Genomic DNA, 25023 nt, shown 5'->3' on the forward strand with positions numbered 1-25023 from the left:
GACATCTCATTATCATAAGGCTGCTATTCTCTCTTTGACATGGCCATTTCTCCTGTTGAGAAAATTAAGACTCTGTGCTAGATGGAAAGTGCATCCTTCAGCCTTTATGCATCTCTGACAGCCATATAAGAGAAATAAAGGGAGCTATAAAAGCACACCCATAGGCAATCTGTATACATACTCCTTCACCAAAGACTGTGACCCCCGAAGGACTGAGTGATGCTCACACACACTCCCAGGCATGGGGATGCCAGTCCCAAAGCAAATAAAGTTACAACTGCTACAGCAGTGCTTGGCTTCTCCACCTGTAAGACTGGCCGTGGAGTAGCAATGCTCCCTTCTTCAGGTAAACCCCATGTGCAGCAGCACTCAACATATCCAGCCAAAATAACTCTTCAGGTTCCTGCCTCTGCCACAGTTACTGATCATTTGTAAACTCAGGCAGTGACTTTGAGAGCTGCACTTCCACAGGACTGTAATAGGTTGGTACGGATGGAAGATGTAGGGAAATGGGTGGGAGTGGAAGCACCTGAATGAACATATGGCAGAATGGCTATAAGAGCAGCACCCAGGTCAGCAAGTTATCAAGATCCCAGCATACCCATGTTCAGCTTCTTAGATGCCTGAACTGGGGAACAAAGGACAGAATAAAAGGAGGGAAACGATAAAAGGGACATTTCAGTTGTCCAAAAACTTCTCAGAGGTAGTGGCAAGATAGAGAACTGTTACTAGAAACAGAGAAATCTTTTTGCACAACTGGGATCAATCCATAGGCAGCACTTTTCCACAGGTATTTACATGTTATAATCGCTGAAGTAGGGTGTACAAGAAAGCCACATAAGAAATCTAAGGTATTGACCTTAAAATACACAAGCATCTTCTACCACATATGGCTTTCAGGGCCTGGTCATGGGAAGTACAATTTCTTCTGTTTTACAGACACACTGAGGAACAAAGGTATGCTCCAGGTCATACCAGTATTTTGCAAAAGAGGGGTGTGAATTCGTGTGTCCTAACTCACAGTCTTGCCTCCTAACCACCACACTGCTTCTTCTGCAGACACAGGACCTGTTCACTCCAGCCTTTCGTAAAAGTCCTCACAAAGCAGGATTTCTATTCTAACCAAGGGTACAATGTTTGCAGCCCCGGTCAGACTCTCTATTAATGTTCTTAAAGTTGTTTCGTGGATCCCCGCTACTCCTATTAGGCTTTTTAAGAGCTGGTTAGAAAGACCTTTTACAAGAAAGGTGAGGTCTTTGGCTGAGTCATCCTCACGTCAAACACACAATCTGGGGTATTTTTGCTGACTCCGTATGATGTCAGACTATATCTCATTATCTTTAAAGCAGGAATATGAAGAGAAGTCTAATGTTTCTGAGGCAGTGGGGACCACCAACACAGACATTTGTGTTACCTGAGGGCTTTGGGACAGGAAAAAGAGCTGTGTGTCAGCTGTTCTGTAGTAACTGCTCATAGGCATACTCATATAGGTATTACATGTATATATAGCATACTAACAGGCTGTAGCAAATTCTGTCTGCCCTTTGCTTACGTGCAACACTCCAACTAAACAAATACACAAGGTGGAGTGACAGAACCACACCTGGGCTTGGTGTGCTTACAGCACCCTGAATATGGTCCTCAAGACCATACAGTCTGGCTGAGAGATCATTCTGCCATATACACACACACAATAGTTACGACTCTGATCAATTTGGCTCTCTAGACATTCTGACTACAAACATAATTGTGCCCACACAAAACAGTGCAAGGACTGGAGAGACCAGGACCATATCTTTCACTTAATCTGCTTAAAAGTGAGAACAAAACTGTGGCCACAGTTTTACGCACAGCATAATGCCACCACCTGTGAGTGAAATCACCCTCTGGACGTGCCTCTCCACATTGTCTGCAGGTGGAGAAGGGGCCTGCAAGAAGGCTCCTAGATTAGGGACCTCAGCAAAATCACTAGGTGAAATGAGACAGATAAAGGTCTTGGAAGATTTTGCAAATTTGTGTTGTTTCCATTGAAATAATTATAAACAAAATCTCAAATTACTAGGATCCAAAAATTTGTGATGAATACTAGGCTCGTTTTGAAAAGTTTACGAACAATTCAATTTTACAGAGACTCATTTTGGGAGATCCTTGCACAGTATTGATACAAAACAAGATCAAAATCAAAAACTTTTATGTATTAAGACAGGGATTTGTTGGCCAGGTGAGCTGAGTTTGCTGCCTTAAGAACAAAACTACAAAGGCTGCTCTACACAACATGAAATTAAGATAACTAAATTATCCTTCATTTGTGATATTTGTTATTTTGGTCTAAATATGTAATTTTTTTTTTTGGGGGGGGGGGAGTAAGAGTTTTATATTCTGTGTGTGAACAATTTACTTGCAGATTGATAACTTCAAGAGAGTGTATACAAGATCGTAAATACATAAACATTAGAATAAATCCACTGCACATAACACTAGCTATATCAGTTTACCTGAAAAGAAAATTTATTCAACTGGTGATGTTAAAAAAAATTAGATAAGTCTGTGAGCTATAATTTGCAGGGTTTGTAGAGGGCCTGAAGGATATTCTTTAGGAAGAATGAGATGACATTTCTAATACATTCCAAAACTGAAGCAAACTAGAATGGGTAGCAATCTACACAGGCTTGAAACATAGTGAATGTTTGCACAGACCTCAACACACACAAGCTGAAACTGCTAAATTTCAAATTTGCCAGCATATGTTTCACAAGCTACCAAGTGCAACACGCCTGCAACTTTCTGTGGCTTCCCACCACAGCAGTCAAGTTGCATGATCTCTGGTGATGTTTGGGAATCCCAGAAGCCATCTGGAACCCCCTGTTTGGGATAAACCTCCATGTCTCAATTTTGGGGAAATAAACTGCAAAGCTATCTACAAGCAAATGCTTTAGATCTGAGCCCACGAAGATTTCTTTAACCAAGCCTGAAATAAATTTTGGTAACTAAATCCTCAGCAATGGAACTTATTCCCACCACGATGTTTCTTCCCTTTGTTCTTTCAGAATTTGAAAACAAACCATTACCTTTCAGAGAGTCTCGTTTTCCGTAACAGTGCTTATGCAGATATCCTTCGTATCATAAACAGCTGTCAGATCTTGGTCTCTGCTTCTAGAAGTGCTTTATACGGGTTTTATATCTCAATAGGCTTCATCAGTGCTAAAGTTCTGGAAGTGCAACTGTCAGGTGTTGTAAACAGCTACCACACATTTTAGAAGCAGCACAAGTGGGCCTAATTCAAATCCACTGGAACTTACATTTATGTTTAGAAGACATAGAGAGAGAGGCTGTATCACCATATGGTGGCTCTGATGATAACAATGACCCTCGCCCACTACTGTGGATTCTTATCCCCTCTTTTTGCACTTCCATTAGCTCCTCTCATTGAAAACCCACCACAGCTTACCGCTCCCAGTCCAGAGCTTAACTTTTCAGCTCAAATTGCAAGGACTGATGCTGGCTTCCTTGCATGCTCAAGTCCCGTCCTTGGTACTAGCCAGGAATAGCAACCTTCAAACGATGATACTGTTTTTTCTCCTAAGCGCCAAGAGACTCAACAGCACGTCTGTGTCCTGTGAATTCTGGTATGTGCTGCCTGCAATGTCTGTTTCTATATATTCCTGCCAACTGCATGACTTCATTCAACTGTGTGATATTCCAGACAACACAACACTGAAAATAATGCTGGCACCTACCTGAGCTGCCAGTGCCTTCTGATGCACTTCTCGATGTTTTTGGCTGGTTCTGTTTGCTACTTGTTCGTACAGTGACTGAAGGAGGAACAGTGCTGCTGCTGTCTCCACGAATCGTCGAGAGATCCTGCATGCTAAAGCTCCTTAGTCTCTCAGACAGGGCCCCCTGTCCCTAGTTAAACAAGCAAGCAAATAACACATAAAAGTTAGATTCAACAGTGTATTTTGAGCCTTTCTTCTCCCTTGATCATTGAAATCCATCAGGACAATAGGAAGAGAAAAAATTGCCTGGTCCAGTAACCTAGAGAAGATGAAAGCGAGTTGTTAAAAATGTCATTTCCCACCCTTTGCTCTTTCTTCTGGAGTGGTTCTAAGCACGAAGTCATTCAAACTTTTGACGCAAACATCTCTTGATTCTTCAATGCAGTCATTTGAGCTCAGAGCAGCCTTGGCCACATCTAAAAGAGCAGGATGTTGTTGCATCTTTCTAGTAGGTACTTTTCTTCACTAGGACCTGAGTCAAGTAGGTGCTTGGCTTCAGAAACCCAATTAAATGGTCTGCATCAGAGTAATTCCCTTTAAAGTTCATCATCTATGTATAATCATCCCGCTGTTCTCAATCATACACAGAATTTCCAGAGCACAGAAATTTGAAATTTTAAAGTAATAAAAAGTTATTGTTAAATGCAAACAAATATTCCAGTGGTTTTTTCTTACAGTTTAAAGAAGAAATAAACTAACACACTATTTTTCTTTCTTTTTAGACTAGCTTTCAATGAAGAAACAAACATATTCCTTGGTGAAAGGAATGGAGCTGTTCTTTGTATAGGATGGGTTGGTTAAAAACCGCCTTTCATTAAAACTACATCCCATCACAAAGTTGACTATACCTCCTTCTGAATTCTGTATCCCTCATACTATACCACTGCCATAAAGTAAGAATGCCAGAAAATACAATCAATACAGAACCTATCTATCCTTCACTGTCAGCTGCATTGACATTCAGAGTATAAATAGCATAACTGATAAAAAGTACATCTAAGTTTTAACATTTTGTTGGGGGGGGGGGGGAAGAAGGGGTGTCGGAAATATGTTTCATGGCATATAGTCTTGAAAAAAATACTGAAATACATAGATCCTGATTCTAAAATTATTTCTGCTACTGTAAATAAGGAAAAACTCAGTGGATGTTTTGACTAAGGTGAAATCAGAAAGATGGCAAACAACAATAAACATTGCCCTGTTTAACAAAACAGATAAGGCAAATTGTAGCAATTCACACACTACTCTTATTTAGACTTGTATTTGTCAAAGCAGTACATAAGTGGAAGCACAGTCTGAACACTGCCAGAGGGCTCTAGGTTGGGGCCGGACCAGAATACATCACTGCTCCCTTCGGGGCTGCAGATTTGCCACAAAACCTGGGTGCAGGTGAGGGGCCGGGGGAGAGTATGCTCTGGTGCTGGCCTGGCATGGAGAAGGGACTCATCCTGACCCTCTATGATCAAAGGCAAGACCGGGCACCTTCCTTGCTAAAGCAGTTAGGCAGTCACTGTAACAGCCTGAACTTCCTATATTCAAAAAATCTGCTAGATCAGTAATCTCCCAACTTTTCCTACAAGAAAAATGGGTTCAAACTCCATAGCATATCAATTTAACCATAGACAGGCCACATCCTGGACTACAGCATTTTTCTGCATCAGCAAGAAGCAAACAGCACACGATGATAACTTCTTCAATGCTGAGCCAAAGCATCATCAGTAGAAATACGCATCATTTAAGAAAAATAAAATTGAAATGTCCTTTGTAGGGCAGTTATCCGGTGGAGCTAGCCAGGCAGATGCACTGGGATTTTTTTAAACTAATTTGAATGGATGGGGCTTTTTTGTTCGTATACTAAGACATTTTATTTTGCTCCTTTTAAATGCTTGGCAGCAGAGTCCCGACAGCCGATGTTTTGTTAAAATCTCACCTCTGCCATCTCATTCTCCAACCTGCCACAAGAGTTGATGCCCGAATTTTGGCCTCTCCTGCCAGTGGCCAAGTCACCCATGGGATATGTTCTCACTCTAAGAGGCATCTCCAGTTATTCCTTGTAGGCCAGTCTAAGGTGTGTTTACTCTGCAGTCTCTGGCTGCAACTGTCACTGGGCTGCTATACTGAAATTTCCTTACCCAGCTGGTTAGCTGGGTGTGATGTCAGCCACCCAGAGCTCAGAGCAGTGCAGTTCTGGTTGGGGTTTGTAGCTTGCACTGAATTCCTGTACAGCCATCTGATTCTCAGGAGCTGATGTAAAGCTAACACAAGACATCCTACCCTGCAGTCTGACTACAACAGACAGATCCCTAGTGAGAGCAAGCTGAGAGCAATCAGACCACTAAATAATATTGTGCTGTTGCAGAATGATTGGACCAGCAAAGTCAGAGGGTTAGCAACTGATGAGCTGCTGTAACCTGAGTGCTGTATTCCTCCTGTACCACCAGCTCAAGTGTCAGCAGTGCTCAAGCTTTTAACCTCCTCCCAGCTGCTCTGCTCAGCCAGCTAACCCAAATACCATTTCATTCCAGTGAGTGATTTATGTATGTGGACATGAGTCAGATTAGAGATAAGATTCATGCATCAGACCAACCTGGAAGGGAAGATGACACTAACACACCCTTTTGCATTGAAAATTAAGAAGATATGTTAATATTCTTGCATTTCAACTTGTGATATAGTGGCATATAGTGATCAAAGGCCCCCGAGATTGCTTGGAAAAAATAAGGGCCTGATATGCATCCGTCATCTGTGGGTCTGCTACATTAGCATATAATACACAACCACAGCCTTAAACACAGTCACGGCAGCTGTGCTTAACTTTCTCCATGAAAAAAAATTTAGATTTATCTTGATTTTTGCTTTAATGTAATCTGAATTTATCACAGCAAAGATAAAGATTGCTCATCACACAGATGACAGTAAAATATTACTGTTCCTGCTGTGCCATGAAACAGTTTGTCCAAATCTCAGAAATGGCAGGAATAGGAAAGGCTTCAGCTGAGTGAGGACAGTGAACACATGGGAAAGCCTGCTGACTTCCCTCCCATTTCTTCTCTTTCAAACTTTTGCACCTTTGGCCTTTGTAGGGATAGATTTGATTTAATTGCTCCTAGGGCACAACATAACACTAACAATTCTTTCCCAGTTACCACATTTCTAACTGACTCCAAATAAACACGACAGAAATTATGATTACAACAGAATTGAGATGGATTCAGAGAAAAATGGAAGATGTTATCAACCTTAATTTTCCTGTCAGATAAGCAGCTGCTGTATATAAAATCACAAATATATGAAAAGTCAGCACAGTGCGGGTTTGCACTGCTGTAGTTACATGTTTTAGCAATAAAGACTTTATCCAGCTGTAACATTTATTATTCTGCAATAAGACTTATCATTTATTAACAGAAGAAAAAACAAGTTAACAGCTTTATTTCACAACAGAATAGATTTAACGCAGCACACATCTTGGGCTGTGTTTGGTTAAAACAATCATGTAGAAGATGAAGAGCAGCTGTTTTCGGGATTTTTGTTTACCATCTTGGCCGTGATCATGCAGATGCTCTTTCAACTGCTACAGACATGGGAGATGTCCCAGGAATTTCAGCATACTGTGTGTCTGCACAGAGAGAAGATCCACGTCCTGAAGCTATGTCTATGCCACAGGCCAGAGGCATGTTTGCACCATGGCCACATGGACCTGGGTTAGTTTTATCCTAGAGAGTGTGACAGCAGTAATATCATGATAGTAGCTGTGGTAACAGCATTTCACTGTGTCAACAGCAAAGCAGCATGATGGCATTATACAACCTTTCAAAAATGGTGACTGGAAGAGCTGTGGGACTGCAGATGACACCACTTCTCTCCCTTTCCCCTCACTGAACACCAGCTGCCCTGTGAGGATGATGTGCAGGCAGTGTGGAACCTGTATTTTGGGGACTTCATCCCCTGGAAGAGGACACAAGCACAAAGTGGTGCTGAAAGACTGAGCCTTACTCTCCCGGGGCACAAGACTGCCTGCCTAGACTCAATTTCTACCTCATCCAGATTCTCCTAGGACACAGACTGTCCCCATAAGCATGGCACTTCTGATCCAGTAGACAGGGATTTTGCTAGATGGTGAGGTTTTGGTGGCAACATGTGGGAGCGGGTGTCTCTCTGTTCCCTGTTCACTATAGTGTACCTGCTCCCAAATTCATCCGATCTTCTTGTGCCTAGGAAAGTTCACCCCACAGGTGAAGGTATGGCACAAGCTGAAAACAGACCTCTTCAGGCTTCCTTTGCCTCTTCTTCTCCCAGGATCCACCAACCTCACTAGGTCCATACATGGGGCAGTTCTCTCTATAGAGGCAGAGAAGGATCAGTCTGGGACAGGGTTTGGTGCTACTGAATAGGACAAAAGACAAACACTAGAAAGGACACAGTAATACCACCCCCAGTAACTGCTATCACTCAGTATCAACCTTACTTAGATCCATGAGGCTACCAACGATATTAGGGTACCTCCCATTAAGATATGGACATTTAGGCTGCAGAAGCTCATCTGTGATTCTAAGGGAAGTTAAAGCTCCCATCCATGTGGCATAGTAATTAATCTAAAACTAATTTAAGTACATCTACCTGCTTTGGTCAAAATTGCAATTGTGATATAGGCACACCTTACTTACCCACATGTAGCACATTCTCTCCTTATTTTTGCTTTAAAGAGTAGGACAAAACAGTATCAAAATACCAAGCTTTCAAAGCCACCTAACCTGCATATTACCTTCCCGTAAATGTTGCAGATATCATCATCTCCAGAAATGAACGTTAAACTCCATGGGCCCAGAGCACGAACACTGATGCAACCAATGTTTGCTTGGAAGGATCAGAAATCTTGATCCTTTCCAAAACCTTAAGTCAGTATTGTGACAGGCACGGTAAAAGGCACTTCATCAGAAATAGCTGGAATTGTCTTAATTACTTTACCTCTCTATAATTAATCTCTGCATTCACATTTAAAGTAAAACTTTTTAGAAGGAGATGGATTTAGGAATCTGGAAAAGTTGAGTTCACATCCAGAGGGAATTATTCATTAACAATACTCCACATATGTAGGTAACTTTACAGAGGCTCTATGTAAATAAAATTAGGCACATAATCTAAAAATCTACAATTTATATAACAGCCCCATAAAATATGATCTAAATATAAACAAATAACAGATTTATCATACCTTCAGTCTGACCATCTGAAAGAATTCTGCAGACATTATTTAGGCTTCAAAACAAGTCTAATACCTACAAACTCCATTCTGCAGCTGTGGTAACTGTAACACAGCATGGTGAAGTAACACAAATCAGGAACCAAAAAATGTCAAGTCATAAAAGAGAAGCTTTTAATACAATCGGTGTTAACACAGGATGGCACCTTCTGGCCTTTTGCATCTAGGATCAGTAGTTAACGGACAGGCAAGGGAACACTAAGTCACGCTCACCACACTTCCAGCACAATACTAAACCTGTTAATGTTCTCCTCTCCTTTTGTTGAAACTTTGGTTAGCAGTTCTCCTCCACGCAAGCAGACAGGTCTGCATGCATGTTACAGCCTCCATTCTGCAGATATTCACTACAAAGTGTCGTGCATGTTCCTGGGATATCAGTTATCACTCCAGTGTCAATAGGACTTCTCCAACCACACCTATCAGAAAATGTTTGCAGAGATGCATCTACACTTCTGAGCCAAGCCCTGGCCTCCACTGCAACCCCAATCATCCTAATGGGATCACAGCAGTGGGAGAGGCTCCCTTTATCCATTAGCAAGAAAACAACAGCAAACACAGCAGCTTGGCCAATGCAGTAGCAGCCACCTGAGTTAGATGGGTTTTCCACATACAAAGCTCCCTGCCTGGCTGCTGGAGTCCCTCTGATTGCCAGCAGAGGACTTGGAAGGCATTTTGCTGATGAGCTCAAAGATGGGCTTTTAAATCGCAGCACGCAGGATCTACCCACTGGAAGTGGAGCAGACAGCATCCGGCTTCAAACCAATCTCAGCTGAAAACAGTTCAAACTAGTCTAGTGGGTAGGCAGACGTTAGTTAGGGGTTAGTATAAGCACTCAGCAGATTACCTGCCCTTTTTTCTGGTCCAAATACAAGTATAAATGAAGTAGCTGAGAGACCTAGCAAGGGAAAAAAGAGAGCCATTGTGGCAACACACATAAAGCTTTGAGAATAAGTTCTATTTGAAGCAGAAGTAATCGAGGCAAGACATGAGCATGACACTGGGCACTGATGTGCAGGGACTCACATACACATAAAAAGCAGGGACCCCCACCTGTGGGCTACACCCTTGAACGTAGGTTCTCCCTTCCTCAGCCTTCCCAGAGAGATGGAGAAACCACTCCATAACCCCAGCTGACAGGGTGTTACCTAGCATGTGTGTTTAAAGAGTAAAGCAAATTATAAACACAATGGGCTGCCACTCTACTCCTTACACTTGATTGATGCTTCCCACTGGAGCAACCCCGCCAGTGTCTGGCCACCTCTGTAATCCAGATTTAAGATCGTTAAGAACAGAGTGCATTTCTGACTAATTTAGGCACAGGATTAGGTGAGGGACACATGGCAGTCTTTTTAGTCCTGGTGATGGACAGGTCTTCTGAGAAGTAGGGTAACGCCGGGGAATTACTCAGGGCAACGAGTGCGAGTTTGCATGCAGAAGCATATTGTACCTGGCTGCAGGCAGGTCCGGCTAAGAGCAAAACCATCAGCTTTATGCTCTGAGCACAGGCCTGAGCGAAGGAGGAAATTGCTTCTTCCACCATATGAAAGCAAAAGCCTAAAAGCAATATCCTCACAGCCAGGGCCTGCGTGCCGTGCCTAGCCTGGAACAGCTACCCGGTTTGGAAATGTCAGACAGTACTAAAGGCTCAAAGGGAAACGAGCTGACATTAATGTTGATGGTGGAAACTTAATTTCATCCACCCTTTTTGTTTGTGTGGTTCATTTCCTCTCCTGGGAACTGTTTGTTATTGTCTCTCCCAGCCTGGTCTCTCTGTATAAATTTATTGTTTTGTTCTGCTGTCCTGTGCATTCACTGGCTGTTGTCTGATTCTTGGAGACAGCAATGAAAGAGCCAACAAGAGAGATAAACTGGAAACAGCTCCCTGGATTGTAGCTCAAACAGTGCTCGGTTTTTATTGGTTTGGGAAAAAAAGATTCTCAAAGACTTAAGAATGAAAGGTATGTCACACCATGACAGGAACAGTTTACAAAATACTGTCATCAGTGGCACACCACCGTATGATTCAAGAAAGCCATTCGTTGTTCCTCTTCATTGATGTAGCATAACTCAGCCATGAGATCTTTGATTTTTTTATCCCAAATAGAGATCGTTTAAAGGAAGCTACTTTCAAAAGCTGCATGCTCAGCCCTTCTGAGATAACGCTAATGGGTCCCCAAAGATTTCTCAAACTGCATACTCTAAATCACTGACTTATGCAGCTCTTGGCCGTGTTACAGACCAGGGCACACAGTGCAGCCATTACAGATCAGTACTAAGGAGATTGGTCAGAACTGTCCTCTGACACGTTTGGCAAGCAAAGAAACACTCTCCTTCTGAGCAGTGGGATCTAATCAGTACAAACAGGCTTTATCCAGTTTCTTAAAGGGAGGGATGCTCCCCATCCCCTGCCTCCCTCTTTCCCAATTCAAGTAAAAGAGCAGCTCTCCACTGTCACGCTACAAAAAGGCAGCATCTCTCTCCTGCACAAGTTTTTGCTCCAAACTCTCACAGTAAATAGGTCTCAATTCTCACGGAAAATTCGGGATCTAAATAGTGAATTTCAGGCAGTTGCACTGGCTATACCAGCCAGATACTAGAAATGAATGAAAAGATGCTGTTTGACTAGAGAGGATAAAATGGAAAGGACCACCAGCATTTCCCCTTCAGTGCCCTTGTTTAAAAACCAGCAAACACACTGGGAAACTTCCTAATAATTTTCTTGAGCTAAGGGACCCTAAACCAGCAGACTTGTGGCTCCCCAGGGGGTGGTGAGCCCAAAGGTAGAAACGGAAGCGACGATGTCAGACCAGACAGGTGGTTGTGAGCTGAAGCAGTTTGGAAGCTCCCGATACTGCACTCCTGAGCGTTTAAGAGGTAGAGGATCATAATGAAACCCTCCCGCCTTCATACGCATGCCTGGCCTTTTTAACCAATAAACCAGTGATTGCTAGCTCTGGCAGCACCGCAAGCCATATTTCCTCACGCATGAAAGGCTCCTGGACTGTTTCTCAGACTTATTAGGCACAAACGGGCTTTTCATCGACACTAGTCATGCATGCATGCTCCCTCCACCTCATTTATCATCTCCTGCCAAGGCACTGACAGGAACATGCTGTGCCCCACTCCCCTTCCTAAAGGTGGGCTGGTACCAAGGGGCACATAGTGGGCCACAGCACCAGCCGCTGTGCAAAGAGTCCCTGTCCTACACACAGGAGGGCAGAAGAAGGGCAGAGGAAGGTTCACAATCAGAAACCTCCAGGTTATGATGATCTGCTGGCTGTGGGATGTTTTCTGCAGCTCTCCTTTGAAGAGCAGAATTGAAGCTGCAGCTTGCAGGATTTGTCTTGGGGGTGGGGAAAGATATTGGCCTGTTTGGCAGAATTGGTTTGTTCAGAATGAGGAATAAGGATACATGCAAACAGGATCTGGGAAATCCAGGAGCTTGAAGGAGAGGGTAGGAAAGTTGGATAAGAGTGTGAAACTGGTGATGGGAGGGTTGTAGAGACAGAGGAGGCAATGGCAGGGCCGGAATGGGTCTTGGGAAGAGAAGCAGGGAGTAGAAGGTTTGGGGATTGAGAACAAGGGAAGGCGACAGGTGGTAGGTGGCAGGCAGAGGATAAGAAAGTGCTGGGAGCGTGGTGACAGCAAAGGCGTACATACGAAACCTCGCTGGTGCCAATGAAAAGCCCACTTACACCCAGGCCTCTGCCTAAGGGCTCCACTGCCTGGCCAAGGCCTTGCATCTGCCCCGCTGCTGGGGCCGTAACAGTCTTGCTGCTGCTCCCCTTCTGCTGTGACCCAAAAGCAGGCTCCTTTTCTGCTTCTCCTTGCTGCTCCCAAGGCGAGCTGGAAATAAGGTAGTGGGCAGTGCCCGGGGCCCTTCAGGAGCAGGAATGGCTGAACTAGTTGGAACTAATTGAAAACAAAGAGCAGCAGGATTTACTGTCCGGTCATCTAATCCTGCCACTTAGGACTGACCCACTTGATGCCACAGTGTGTGACAGAATGACCAAGCAGTAAGGACAAGATTAGAGAGCCCCAAATGAGATTATGATCCTTGGTGGGGACACAAGCTGCTGGGGGCAGGGAAAAGATCTGTGTTGAACACCTAGCAGGGATAGTAAGACCAGATATCCAATGCTCTATCTGCTTAGAAAGCATCAAAAATAGACTCTCTGGAGAGAGAGAGAGAGAAAACACCCAAGTGAGCCAGCTGGGAACTCGGGGTACTTGGGACACTGACAGCTCCTCAGCCTGTAAAATGAATTGGCACAAGTTTGTGCCAGCGTCAGCACAACTATGGCTTCAAAACAAAACAGAGCAGGGGAAGGGAACAGGAGGAAGGGGAAGGGAAACAAGCCTGCACTTGGCTGACTAAAACTGTAGGCTATTTAAGACAGAAAGGGGAAAGGGCCAGGGGATCAGAGATAATGAAGGTGTGGCTGTGCACAGCCTGCAGCATTTTAGCCTGTGGTAAATATAAAAGTAGCAGCCTGTCACACAGAAATGGTAATCAGAGCACCAGCCACATTGTGCTGCAAGATGGATAAAAAAAGAATGAAGAGATGGGCCTTGCCCAAAGATCTTACCACCAAAGACAAAAGATCATGTCTGATCCTGTGGGAGCACAAGAAGATCAGTTACCACACTCAGAGAAAGATGAGGGGATAGGACTATGCACAGTGGGAGACATGTCTCCAAGTACAGGAGCCTTTAGATTTAAGCTCATTTACTGAAAACAGGTATGTATAGAGCACACTTTCAGCCCAGCATCTCACTGTGTGTTTGCCATCTGAAGATGCTGACTTGCAAAGTCAAGTCTGAGGGTCCATTTCTTAATACAAAAGCATGTTCTCCTCACCCATTGACCCAAGTGAAGCACGAAATAATCCTCACATTCACTTGCTGGTAAAAGCCATGTTTTCCATGGGAGCTGCAGGAGCTCAGTGCTTCTCAATAAATGGTCATCTCTATAGGTTTCAATTTCAACACGATCCGTTAAAGGCTGAACCCTAAAGACCCTGTTCAGGGCTCATTTTCCTACCTACACTCAACACTTATCACCAGCTAGCTGGATACCCTTAAACCTTAGCATTGGGAAAACCAAGATAAGCCTTAGAAATGGTATTCTTTTTTCTCCCTCCTGGGTAGCTTCTCTCTAAGGACAGCACTGCAGTGTCTTGTCTATCATCTGTCAGCTCAAAGTGTTTTCCAGATAATTAGTCACTTAAACTTCTCTCAGGCAGGATAATCCAGCTCTGTTATACCTCCTTCTCAACTGAACAAGTAAGGGCGTTGACATACATTTAACAGCAGCTGAAAACCAAGGCAACAGAAGCTGTCACCACCCATATCTGCTTGTATCACTCCTCTCTTGGAAACTGCTCCCTTCACAGCAGCAAGGACAGATAAATGGAGACATGTCCACACCTGACCCATCACACTTTATACGTCTTGAATACCTGAGGAACCCCAGCTCAACACTTCTGTACTGCAACACATCAGGCTGTAAATCACAGCTCTCCCTTACCAAAAGACAACAAATTCAGTCTGAGAAGGGCAAGGGGCAGAAGCTGCTTTAACCATTCCTGACTATTACACCATTAAGAGTGCAAATGCATTAAGGGTGTGGTTCCATGTGCAGTAGAGCTAATCTATCTGCTTCCCACAACCAGGAAGGGAAGATCTTGATTTCCTTTCCTCTGTCCATACTCCTCACAATGTAGTTCTGACCCTTTCCTCTTGCTGGCTCAGGCATTCAGGAGACATTTATGGGCTTGAAAAACAGTATTCGATTTCTTTCTTTTTCTGGATTAGTTTTCTGATAGATTAAATGTAAACTGAGGAGGTCAAAAGAGCTGGTGCAGAGTAACCCACTGGGACCAGGAGTGTTACCACATTTTGGAGGAGGAGAGCTGTCAGATTAGCTCACCTTGTCTCTTGGATCTGCGCCCCAAGGCACACAAAAGCAAACAACCTGCTGGAGGCCACATGCAGAAGTGGTAAAGGAAGCCAAGAGTCCTATTTTTCCTAACATATTCAACGTAATTTAAATGTCAAGGCTGAAGAAAAGACTTGAGCAGTCCTTGCTTTGTTATATAAATCAGTCAATTGATTAATCTATCCAATAACAACCTCTCGATCTTAACAACAGATCATTTTCCACCTCCCCAAAGTACCGTGTAGGAAGGACTCTTCTGGTCCAGTTACAGGTTGCAATATCTTAACTGTTTCCTCTCGAATCAGGCTGGCGGATGTGCCATACAACAATACCACAGAAAACACAGAGTTGCCTTCTTCCAGCACTGAGTGGGGAGCTCACACAAAACAATGTCTTCCTTGTACCCTGGAGACTCTTCTCCCTTCTTCCCAGCTTCACATTGCCACTGGAGACACATTCCAAGGCAGTGAGATTCTTAAGAAAAACACCAGAAAAGCAGAACAGTGGGAAGAACAACTGTGGCGCCGACTGTTCATTCAGGTTGAAGAACTGATGAAGACACTGATGCAGTCCTGAGAAGAACAGGTTGGCACTGTGGGTCTGGGCTACTGCTGAGCTTCTCATATGCAGAAGTTACCCAAACAGAAGCCAGAGTTCCTTCAGGATTCACACAGTTTCTCACTTTGTCCTAAAAACAGCCCTAGCACAGAAAGTCTGCAGCACCTTGTAGGAAGGGGTGCAGGGCAAAGGCAGTGCTGCAAAATAGGCATTCCCAGAGCCTATTTATGTCCATGGTATGACTTCTTCAGGCTTACATAGCAGCAGCAAAAGTGTTAAGTGTCATGGAGGCATCATACAAACGATGTTTCATTGGACATGTAATACACAGCTTTGCCTTAGCTCCACATTTATCCCAGGTTTCAGTCCAGGTTTGGATTAGCTGGAAGTCCCTGGGTTAGCAGAGCCTCCCCACTGAAGAGCAAGAGTTCAGGAGAACTGAGCCAGGCCTGAGAGTCACAGTCTGCACAGTGCTTGGCAGGGAAAAGGGAGGCAATTTTTGATTTTTTTTTTTTTTCTTTGGAACAGGATATAGCTTTTGCATATCCTTATGATTGTACATGTGCATGGCACAACCCAGGGGATCTCCACTTCTATAATACCTTGCATTCAACATGCTTTATAGACTTAATGGTATTTGGCCTCCTAAGATGTATTATGCACTTTTACAGAAGGTAAGGCCAAGACATACTAAAATGATGTGCCTGAGGTCATACGAAAAGCATCTGACAGCAGAAAATAATTTCCTTTAACTCCCATTCACACATTTTTCCTAATACCAATACCCAACTTGACCCTATGTTTCTATTATCCTTTTGCAAGAGGTATTGTGTCTGACTGCATGAAAGCTGTATCTTTTATACAAGTTTTGTCCCCAAAACACACAGGTATAGTCACTGAGCATATCCACCCTAGGCCACGATAATCCATGGCCAGAGGGCAGGACCACAAAATGATCAAGTCCTTGCAGCTTCTATGCAAGCAAAGAAACAGAAATAATAGCTATTTTCTGGTTCTGACTCTAAGCCAGGAGCAGAGTACAGGATACACTTTCTCAGAGGAGACCACTCATCCAATATATACTTGTTCTCCAAAAGCAACTAATGCCACTTTCCATTCACTCTTACACAAACATGCCTCTAGAGAATTATACACCAGGTATGTTATGTGTAAGCCTTTCAGACAACCTTTTAGCCTTCACGGACCTCAAATCACACCTGTTTTCTGTCAGTATCCAAATTATAGGTCTCTAGATCCTCCAGACTTCTCAACAATTCAGCACAACACAATTGATAAACTGGGCTGCAGGTGGCTTTTCCCCTCACCACAGAAGGTGCTGACCAAAAAAAAATATTTCCCTGGCAGGGTGTTAACTGTTTTCACCTAATGTCAGCATCTTTCATGGAAGCATGCTCCTATTTTGACAGTGAAAATGAAGAGCACAGGCTGTGATGGAAAGAACTGCTAACACTGCCACTTGGCTACTAAAGGAAAATACAAAATTCAGCAGAGGCCTGAGGCAAACCTTAGTCTTAATCCCTCATTTCTAATCTCTTATAGGTTCAGTATGCACCGCACTTATTGTCTTCATCCCAAGAGGCACCTGTGTGGCTGGTGAATGGGAGATTGGAAGGCATGATCAAAATGAGTGAGAGGATCCCTACCCTTACCGTCTCTCCCCCTCCACACTGTGGCTGCTGGTGGTGATGGATGCAGATGAGATGCTAATGAGTCACCATCCTGACCCCCACCTTTACCTTTGAAGCTGCCATGACAGCTGCCGTGGCTGCGACGTTCAGCCCCCGCTTCCCAAAGTGCACGAGGGCATCGTAGCTCCGGTCTTTTGCCTGGACGAGGCAGTCATCGATCTCCTGTCACAGCAGACAACAAAACAAACAAACAAAAAAAAAGCACAAGGACAAATTCAGAGCGCTCCCAGCCTCAAACTCTTGGCAAGGCCAGGTCACCTTTTATGGAGGCAGACATCCTCCACTTCCTCCACCTTGGCTGGAGAGAAGTTCACAGCCAATGGAGCTGTTGCAAAGAGGAAAGGTTTGCAGGGGAGCAGTAACTCCCATTGCAGGCTTTGGGAACTCTTTATTTTGTGAATGGGAGATTGAGACTCAAAGTTGGGGTACACTCACACAATGCAACCACCACCAATAGGTCCTGGAAGCAAGACAGACGCATCCACCTGGGCAGAATGCACCAAGGTGTGTCAGGAGCCATTTGCAATCTATGGACTCTAAAGACGAACTGGATTGCCCCAAGGGATCATGACTCTGGGCAGCTGCAGCTGTACTGCCCTGGGTTCAGGACTGGTCATCTCAGAAGTATCTGAGATATCTCTCTACATCACTGCAGTGTCCGACTGCAACGTGCCCATGGAATTGGTAGGTCCAGAGCTTCTGGACCTGTACATTGCTGCTCAATATACAGTGAAATGGTTATGAAAGTTCCTGCCCTCACCCTCACCCTCCCTCCCTCCGTACAGGGGTCTGGATGATAATGGATGACAATGACTTCTAGTACTCAGCTACTGGATGTGCTGGGTTAGTAAGGACTGGAGGCTGCAAGAAGCTGCTGGCTGCGAGCAGCTGCTGGCTGTTTAGTGATTCCCTCCTCATTCCTAGTAGGTAAGAAGTGGCAACTGAAAATGCACTACACGTGAGAAGCACAAGCAGAAGTTCCCAGGAAGCAGAGAGACAGAGGACTCATCCCACTGTCCTTCTTGGACAGGGCTGAGATACAACTGTTCATGCACTGCCTGTAGCTAAACAGACATCTTTCACTTCCATAGTTGCCAATGTGGGAAAGTTATTCACTTCTTAGTAGTTGCATGTTGATATGTGACCGATAGCTATTCTAGGCCCGTGCATCCACATGAGCCCAGTGGATCTGCCTGACAATGTCCCATTCACAGCCACAGGAATCTCCTAGGCAGGCAAATGACCCAAGCTGTAATGTCCCCTCTCCCCCAAAATTAGCATCATGAATTTGAGCAAGACATTTCTCAATCGAGGACCTCAACCTGCTACATGCCTTACTTCAGCATGCCATACGTCTCAGCCAGGCAGGTTCTTGTTAAGCCCCTTTCAGACAGGCTTGGCTATTTGTCTCCTTGCTGCACAATGTTTTAGGCAGAGCTGGGAACAAAGTTAAGGAGTCCTGGCTGCCAGACCCTGTTTCTCTAACCATTACATCCAGCCACAACATAGCACTCCAGCTATATTCAGCCAGTATGTGCAAAGCAGCTCAAGAGGTATTTTTGTCCCCCCTCTTCTCCCAGTTTCTCAAGTGGCCAAAGATGAGTTAATATGTGTGAGTGTGCTGAACAAGTGCCAGTATTTAAAAACACAACAACCATAAAAAACAAAAGCACCAACCAAAAGGAGATGATCAAATGATAGAGAATCAGCAACTCCCAGTCCTTCAATTGAGTGACACAAAGACTGGAGTAAACACACTGTATATCTGCTCCACCCAGAGAGGACCCAGATACCTGTGATTACCTTTTCTTTTGAAGACAGCGTTGGATGAACAAATTTCCTATACAGAAGGCTGGAGCCTTTTGTGTATGGAGACAGCAGCCAAGCTACAAAAGCTATTTTGAGTTCATAGTAGAATGGAAACCTAGAAGAAAAAGAGCTGTTAATGTCTGCTCCCAATTTAACCACTGCCCTTAATTAGAGATGCTCAGAACTGGAAGGGACTGGCCATTCTAGCTTAGAGCAGCTTTTGCTTGCTGAAGAATCCAAATACCTAAACACATTCACTCTAAATTTGCACGTATCTCAACTAGGCATGTGGGTAAATATTTATTTGGGTATCGAGGCCATTATTTAATGCTCTGGAAGAGGCTTTTCTATGTGATAAGAGGAGCTTTCTACACACAAAGAGCACAGGTGCTGCCTTCATAGCATCCCCGTCATTATGAGGGAGCAAAGAGCAAACCAGCAAATCAGTATTTCATTGGTATATTTATGCACATTTCATCTTTCTGCCTTTCCGCTTTTAAGATAACACTTATCTGACTGAAACACAAGAACCTTTGTTGTCCAAGCAACACGCAACATAAAGGTGCAAATCCACACTGTGACTTTCAGGGAGCAGGACACTAACTAACAACAGGACATGCTTTAGCTGTAACAACAAGCCAGGGAATTATTCAGATTAGATTATCCAGACTCTTTTCTGGAGGACAAAGCCTAGATCTTAAGGCCGGTCAGCTAGCAGCATCTTCATGCAGGCCAGCATGTTTCTGCCAGCAGCGTGATGAACCAATGCTGCCCTTTGTAGGCAGGGGCAAGCGAGAGCAGCCCAGAGGCGCTGTGGTGGCTGCGCACCAGCCCAGCTGGACCCAGACAGATTCCTGCTGTGCTAGAACAGCACTGTCACCCAGCCAGCCAGACCACACAGCATCCAGGTCTGACCCAACGGGCCTCTGTGATGCTCTACTCCAAGTACAGATTTGCCAGGTTGGTCTTCCACCTCACTGAGGATCTCTACAGCACACTTGATTTCACAGGATGGACAAGCCTCTGTCATTCCTCCCAAGAGACCCACTAATATATCCTCCAAAAAAACAAAGTTCCAGGTGAACTCAGTGGCGGTAGATCTGCATGCAAATTAGATAGACAATAACGTCTTTTATATAATTTTCAACAGATCTGACATGTCACCAAGTACCTCGAATTCCCTTTGTCTGGAGGACTCACTAGAGGCATGCAGTACTACACAAGAATGGGCTTTAGGTGAGGGCGGTGCACTACAGTTAAATTTTCATCCCCAAGTCTACCAATCTCACTGTTTTACCCTAGAAAGGCCTTACTAAAAAGGGCAACCAAGCAACAAATATTTCCAAACTTGAACATCCAAATGTAAGGAACTGAATCTGATAAACAGGCATTTATGTGCTCTTGTCCTGACAGAGGTCACCAGAAATCCTTCCGCTGGCACCAGAGCCCCCGTCAGTATGGACTGTCACTGTCCTCCATCAAACTGTAAACCCAGCCTAACCAGGAATGGGCCTGGCAAAACATCCCAGGAACAACCACCCATGCAGCAACCTACAAACAAAGTCCTGTGCTGCTGGGCTTTTTCTGCCTGATCCCTAGAGTCCGTGTACTTACCATAAAACACAGCTAGGTAAGTCTAGAACTATGCCTGCAGCTAAAGCTATTGCTGTTTACGTGATGATCTCTGCAAGCATCCAACTCAGCAATCAGCTGTGCCTCTCTCTGACAGGCAGGGGACTGAGACTCCTGTAATGATTTCTCACTAATGAGATATCATTGAGCAGTTCCATCCTCTTTCTTGCTTTTCCTATGACAGCACTGAGAAAGGAAATATGGCTCTTCCAGACAAGACACTTCTACACACCTGAATCTGCTAACCATGTGTTCAGGAGGCGGTGCGCCAGAGCACCTTTGTGCCTCTTTTTTCCCCTTGTAAACATTTACATTTTCTTTCCATCTCATGCCAAAGACTCTCTCCCATCTGATGCTCACCAGCAAAGAAAAATATCCGTGAATGTCTCTGCTGTCGTGAAGAGTGCGAATATGATCCAGTACATCATCCATTTGACCTGGTAAACAAAAACAGCAGCCGGGTCATTTCTCTCCAAGGGCCTCGAACTACCTCATACAGGCACAAGTGCACAGAATAACTCTCACAGAAAAAAAAAGGTTCTTTTCCCCTCCCCTGTGTATTTAGCAATTACTACAGACTTGAAGTTGCCAGACCTCCCCCCACCTCAGCATGTAACACACATCCAATTTCCACACAAGCCCTTGGGAAGGAAGATTGTGGCCTTTAGGACTGGTCTCAGGAAAGGAACAGCCTGACTCTGCCTCTACAGAGGAAGCTCCACTGGCCAGGAGAGGACCACAGCCCTATCACGGGGCATTAAAAAAATCTCACTTGGCTCATCTTAATAGCAAAGGTTACCATTAGGGTGTTGGCCAAGCTGCAATTAAGACAAAATGTAATTACTTACATAATATCTACAGTCAGGGGACACTAGCCAGGAAGAGATAAAGAGGTAGCTGCCCATCCCACAATCGAGAGTCCACGAGCACAATCAACTCACTGCAATTTATTGAATTAGTGTGCATCAGATGAGTGACAGTGCCTCCTCACATCCACACCCTGAGCCCATTGCAGTGACAAGTGCAAATCCATTAGCTTAAATCTCCTACCTAGGGCCTAGGTGAGAGCATTTTACTTCATACTGGTAGTGAAAGCATGTGCTGTGCTGTCACCGTGTTCAGTTATGGTAATTCCACTGTGGGCTGGACTGCTTTGTGGGTGATTTATGGATGGCCTCCTTTGTGATGATAGTGACAGACACAAAAAGAGTCTTTGGGGACCATGACTTGATCAGGGAAACTGTAGTATATTGAGTAATTCAGGAATCTGGGGATTTTTGTGACTGAGCACTAAGTGGCACTTAAAAGCACAGCTGAACTATCCTGATGTATGCAATATCGCTTCTTCTTATGCTGGAAAGAAACAATGTCTTTGTCACATGTCATCAGCACCTCCAGTGATTTTTATCAAATGACGTGGCGCTCCTCTTCTATGGCACTGTCACCACAGTGATGATGGAAGGAATAATTTCCAAGTACTGGAGATGAGAAATAAACCTTTTATTCCCCCTCAATATTTTTTTACACTGTAAATTGTAAAACTTAAAGTTCAAATAGTTTCAAGAATCTGCCGCTCTAAAGGAAAAGAGATGGTAAGACAAAAGTTGTTAATTTAACTGAAAATTACTGTCTAGTTAGCTATATTTGAAAACGGAGATCGCGAAGCAGCTTTGCTGGAATGTTAGAAAGCTTAAGGAAGTAAAATCCATGAATTAGAGAACTGGACTGTACTACCTAAAGCTGGGATAATTGCAAGAGAGTAAGGGAAGGCTGGAATGAAGGCAGTACAAGAGGGATACCTACACCAGGTAGGTGCTGCTCTGGGGAAGGGAGGACAGAGGTTTCAGTAAACCTGGATCTTACCAGCTCTGAAATGGCTTGCTCCATTTTCTCCCTGCTGCAGTGGGGACAGTACCTGTAGTCTCTCTCCATCTCCCTGCAGGTACTGAAATTATCCCCTGAGTACCTGTCACCCAGCTATATAACTGCTCCCCTGGGATTTATATATATATATGTATATTTATATTTAGCGTTACAGCAGTAGAACAGCACTGCCAAATGCCTGAGAGCATTGTCTTCCCAGGGCAGCTTCTGCCAGACTTTTTACATAACTGCAACTCCGTGAAAGCCTCACTGCCAGCACGGTTCTGTCAGTTAAGGCACTACTGCCAGCAAAATTTTTTAAACACAAACCAAGACCTAGTGCGGATGGGCTTGGATCAGCCTAGAACACCATTTATCAAAACTACTATTACCGAGCAAAATAAAAATAAACTACAGCAATATAAGTCTTGACTGGTGCATGAAGGGTTGGTGCTGTGTCAGTGTTAATTACTACTTTTTTTTTTTTTTTTTAAATCAGACCCCTAACAGAGGTATTGCCATAACTGGTGTGTTGAACTGAAAAACAACTGTAAGTGCAGACCAGGCCTTCAATCAGCTGTCTCCACATCTGGGTCATGACCCCATATGTCTGATGAGAGTTCCTCTTTTGCAATTTAATTTCCAACAGGAATTGGACCCCTTCAACAAAATATTTTCCAGAAAAGTACTATAGAAATGTGAAATATCAGTGGCAGACACTGCTTGGGGATGCTAGTGCATGTTTTCAGCATTTCCAAGCAAAGGGTGTACAAATCTTCAGAAGCACAGCTGCTCAAGGGCTGTAGGGACATTTTCTCTTAAGTATCTGCTGTGTTCTGTAACACTTAGGATTTGCGAAATATCCAAAACCATTATCTGGAGGAGGGGACTGATAGAAAGGAAAAACCTCAGCAGCCACCGTAAGTCCCAGTTTGAACTTGCACTAAGGACTTAATGGGATAGCCACCTATGCTCTTACCCAGAAGAGAAAATGGGCTTGTTATCCCTGGGATCTTGAGAGGATTGAAGAGTCAAGATCTGGAGGCTACACCAGGTTCAGTGAAGTTAACAGAGCTCAGGTTGTGAAGGGCACTGCAAATCCTACAGGACCCCAACAGCATCCAAGTGGTTTTGATTCTCCCACAATTCACTTTCCCCGAAGACCCCATATGCCTTTAGAAACTGGGCCCAGGGAAGATTTTTCAGCAAAAGGACAAGACAGAACACCCAGTTGCCAGACCTGCCTCTAAATAGGTCACTCCACAAAGAAAGCTGTTTTTATCTGAGGATTCAGTCATATGTGCTTCGAGTTGCCTCCTCTGATCTTTGTTTTGAATGAGCAGCTAAAGCTTCAAGGCTGTTTGAAAAGGATTTGATTTATGCTGCTCTTCAGAAACAAAGAAAAACACGCAAAGCTCTGGATGCCAAACACCTTTTAAGTCAGCCATATATAGCTCGCACCACCAGAGAAATAGCATACATTTGTCAAAGAGCACATCAACTCTGCAGAGCAGCCAGAAGCATAAACCCAAGTCTCCTTATATGAGGATTGTGCCTAGCAGTCAGCCAGTCCACCTTCAGGCCAGCCTTGCACCGGTTTACGAGCTCTCCCAGAATACAGGCAACACCTTTACAACGTGGTGAGGAGCAATCTTAGAAAATAAAGCCTGCAGCACAGCCACAAACCTCATTACTCACATATTCTTTGATGTCCTTTGATTTCACGGCTTTGTAAGAATAATATGCAGGGTAAAGAGTACCAAATATAAGCCTGGAAAAAACAAACAAAAAACAAACAGATTAAATTGATTTCCTGTCACAGAAAAAGCCTTTTTTTCCCCCCCGTCTGTTAAATATGTTTCTTGCACTAGTAAAAAGTGCTAGGACTTGATTTAAGCTCGAGTGCACCAAGTACAGTACAGGAATGATTCTGCATCACTGAATTCAGAGAAACTATTGCCAGTGACATAAATGAATAGCAGGGATTCAGGCTGACTTTCCTTTTGCAATGGTTTCCATAGCTGTACCTTATGAGTTACACAGAAAACAAAGCAGGCCACTGCACTTTTAAAAGTAGATTAAAAATCTGATTTCAAATAATCTACTGTGACACCAGGAATACAGGAATTTTGCTTTCTGACACAAGACAAAATTGAGAATCATTTGTCTAAAAACTCTTCCACTTCTATTCAGTATAGAAAAGCAGCATCCAAGTTCTACTGGCGCAAGGGTTTGAATTCTGGAGCTTTATCCTACATTAAACCTGCTAAAGGGAAGAGCCCTCCACTGTTCAGCAAAGTCCATTTGGGCTCAAAGGAGGAGGAATTTGCCCACCAAGATATGCCAACAGGATCAGGTCTAAAAAAAAAATCTCAGCTCTACTCTTCTTTCAGACAGTTTCCTTTCATTTTCAGGTCTGAAAGGGATGTTGTCAGCTTTAAGATTTCATGTAAGAAAGAAAGATCTGTAAGTTAG

General features: G+C 44.0%; 1 protein-coding gene across 2 annotated transcripts in view; it reads right to left on the bottom strand.

Annotated features, from left to right (window-relative positions):
• Positions 1 to 25023, bottom strand: part of REEP1 (receptor accessory protein 1) — a 74595-nt gene that overhangs the window by 22409 nt on the left and 27163 nt on the right. For both annotated transcript variants that reach the window (XM_042808097.1, XM_042808098.1), the window contains exons 2-6: positions 24247 to 24319; positions 21046 to 21122; positions 19048 to 19168; positions 17293 to 17406; positions 3738 to 3906 (exon numbers count right to left, since the gene is read on the bottom strand). In XM_042808097.1, the coding sequence (XP_042664031.1) occupies positions 3738 to 3906; positions 17293 to 17406; positions 19048 to 19168; positions 21046 to 21122; positions 24247 to 24319 (554 nt within the window). The remainder of the gene's footprint in view (positions 1 to 3737; positions 3907 to 17292; positions 17407 to 19047; positions 19169 to 21045; positions 21123 to 24246; positions 24320 to 25023) is intronic.

Source organism: Tyto alba, unplaced genomic scaffold (genome assembly GCF_018691265.1).
Source record: "Tyto alba isolate M040663 unplaced genomic scaffold, T.alba_DEE_v4.0 Super-Scaffold_6, whole genome shotgun sequence".
NCBI classification, from domain to species: domain Eukaryota; kingdom Metazoa; phylum Chordata; class Aves; order Strigiformes; family Tytonidae; genus Tyto; species Tyto alba.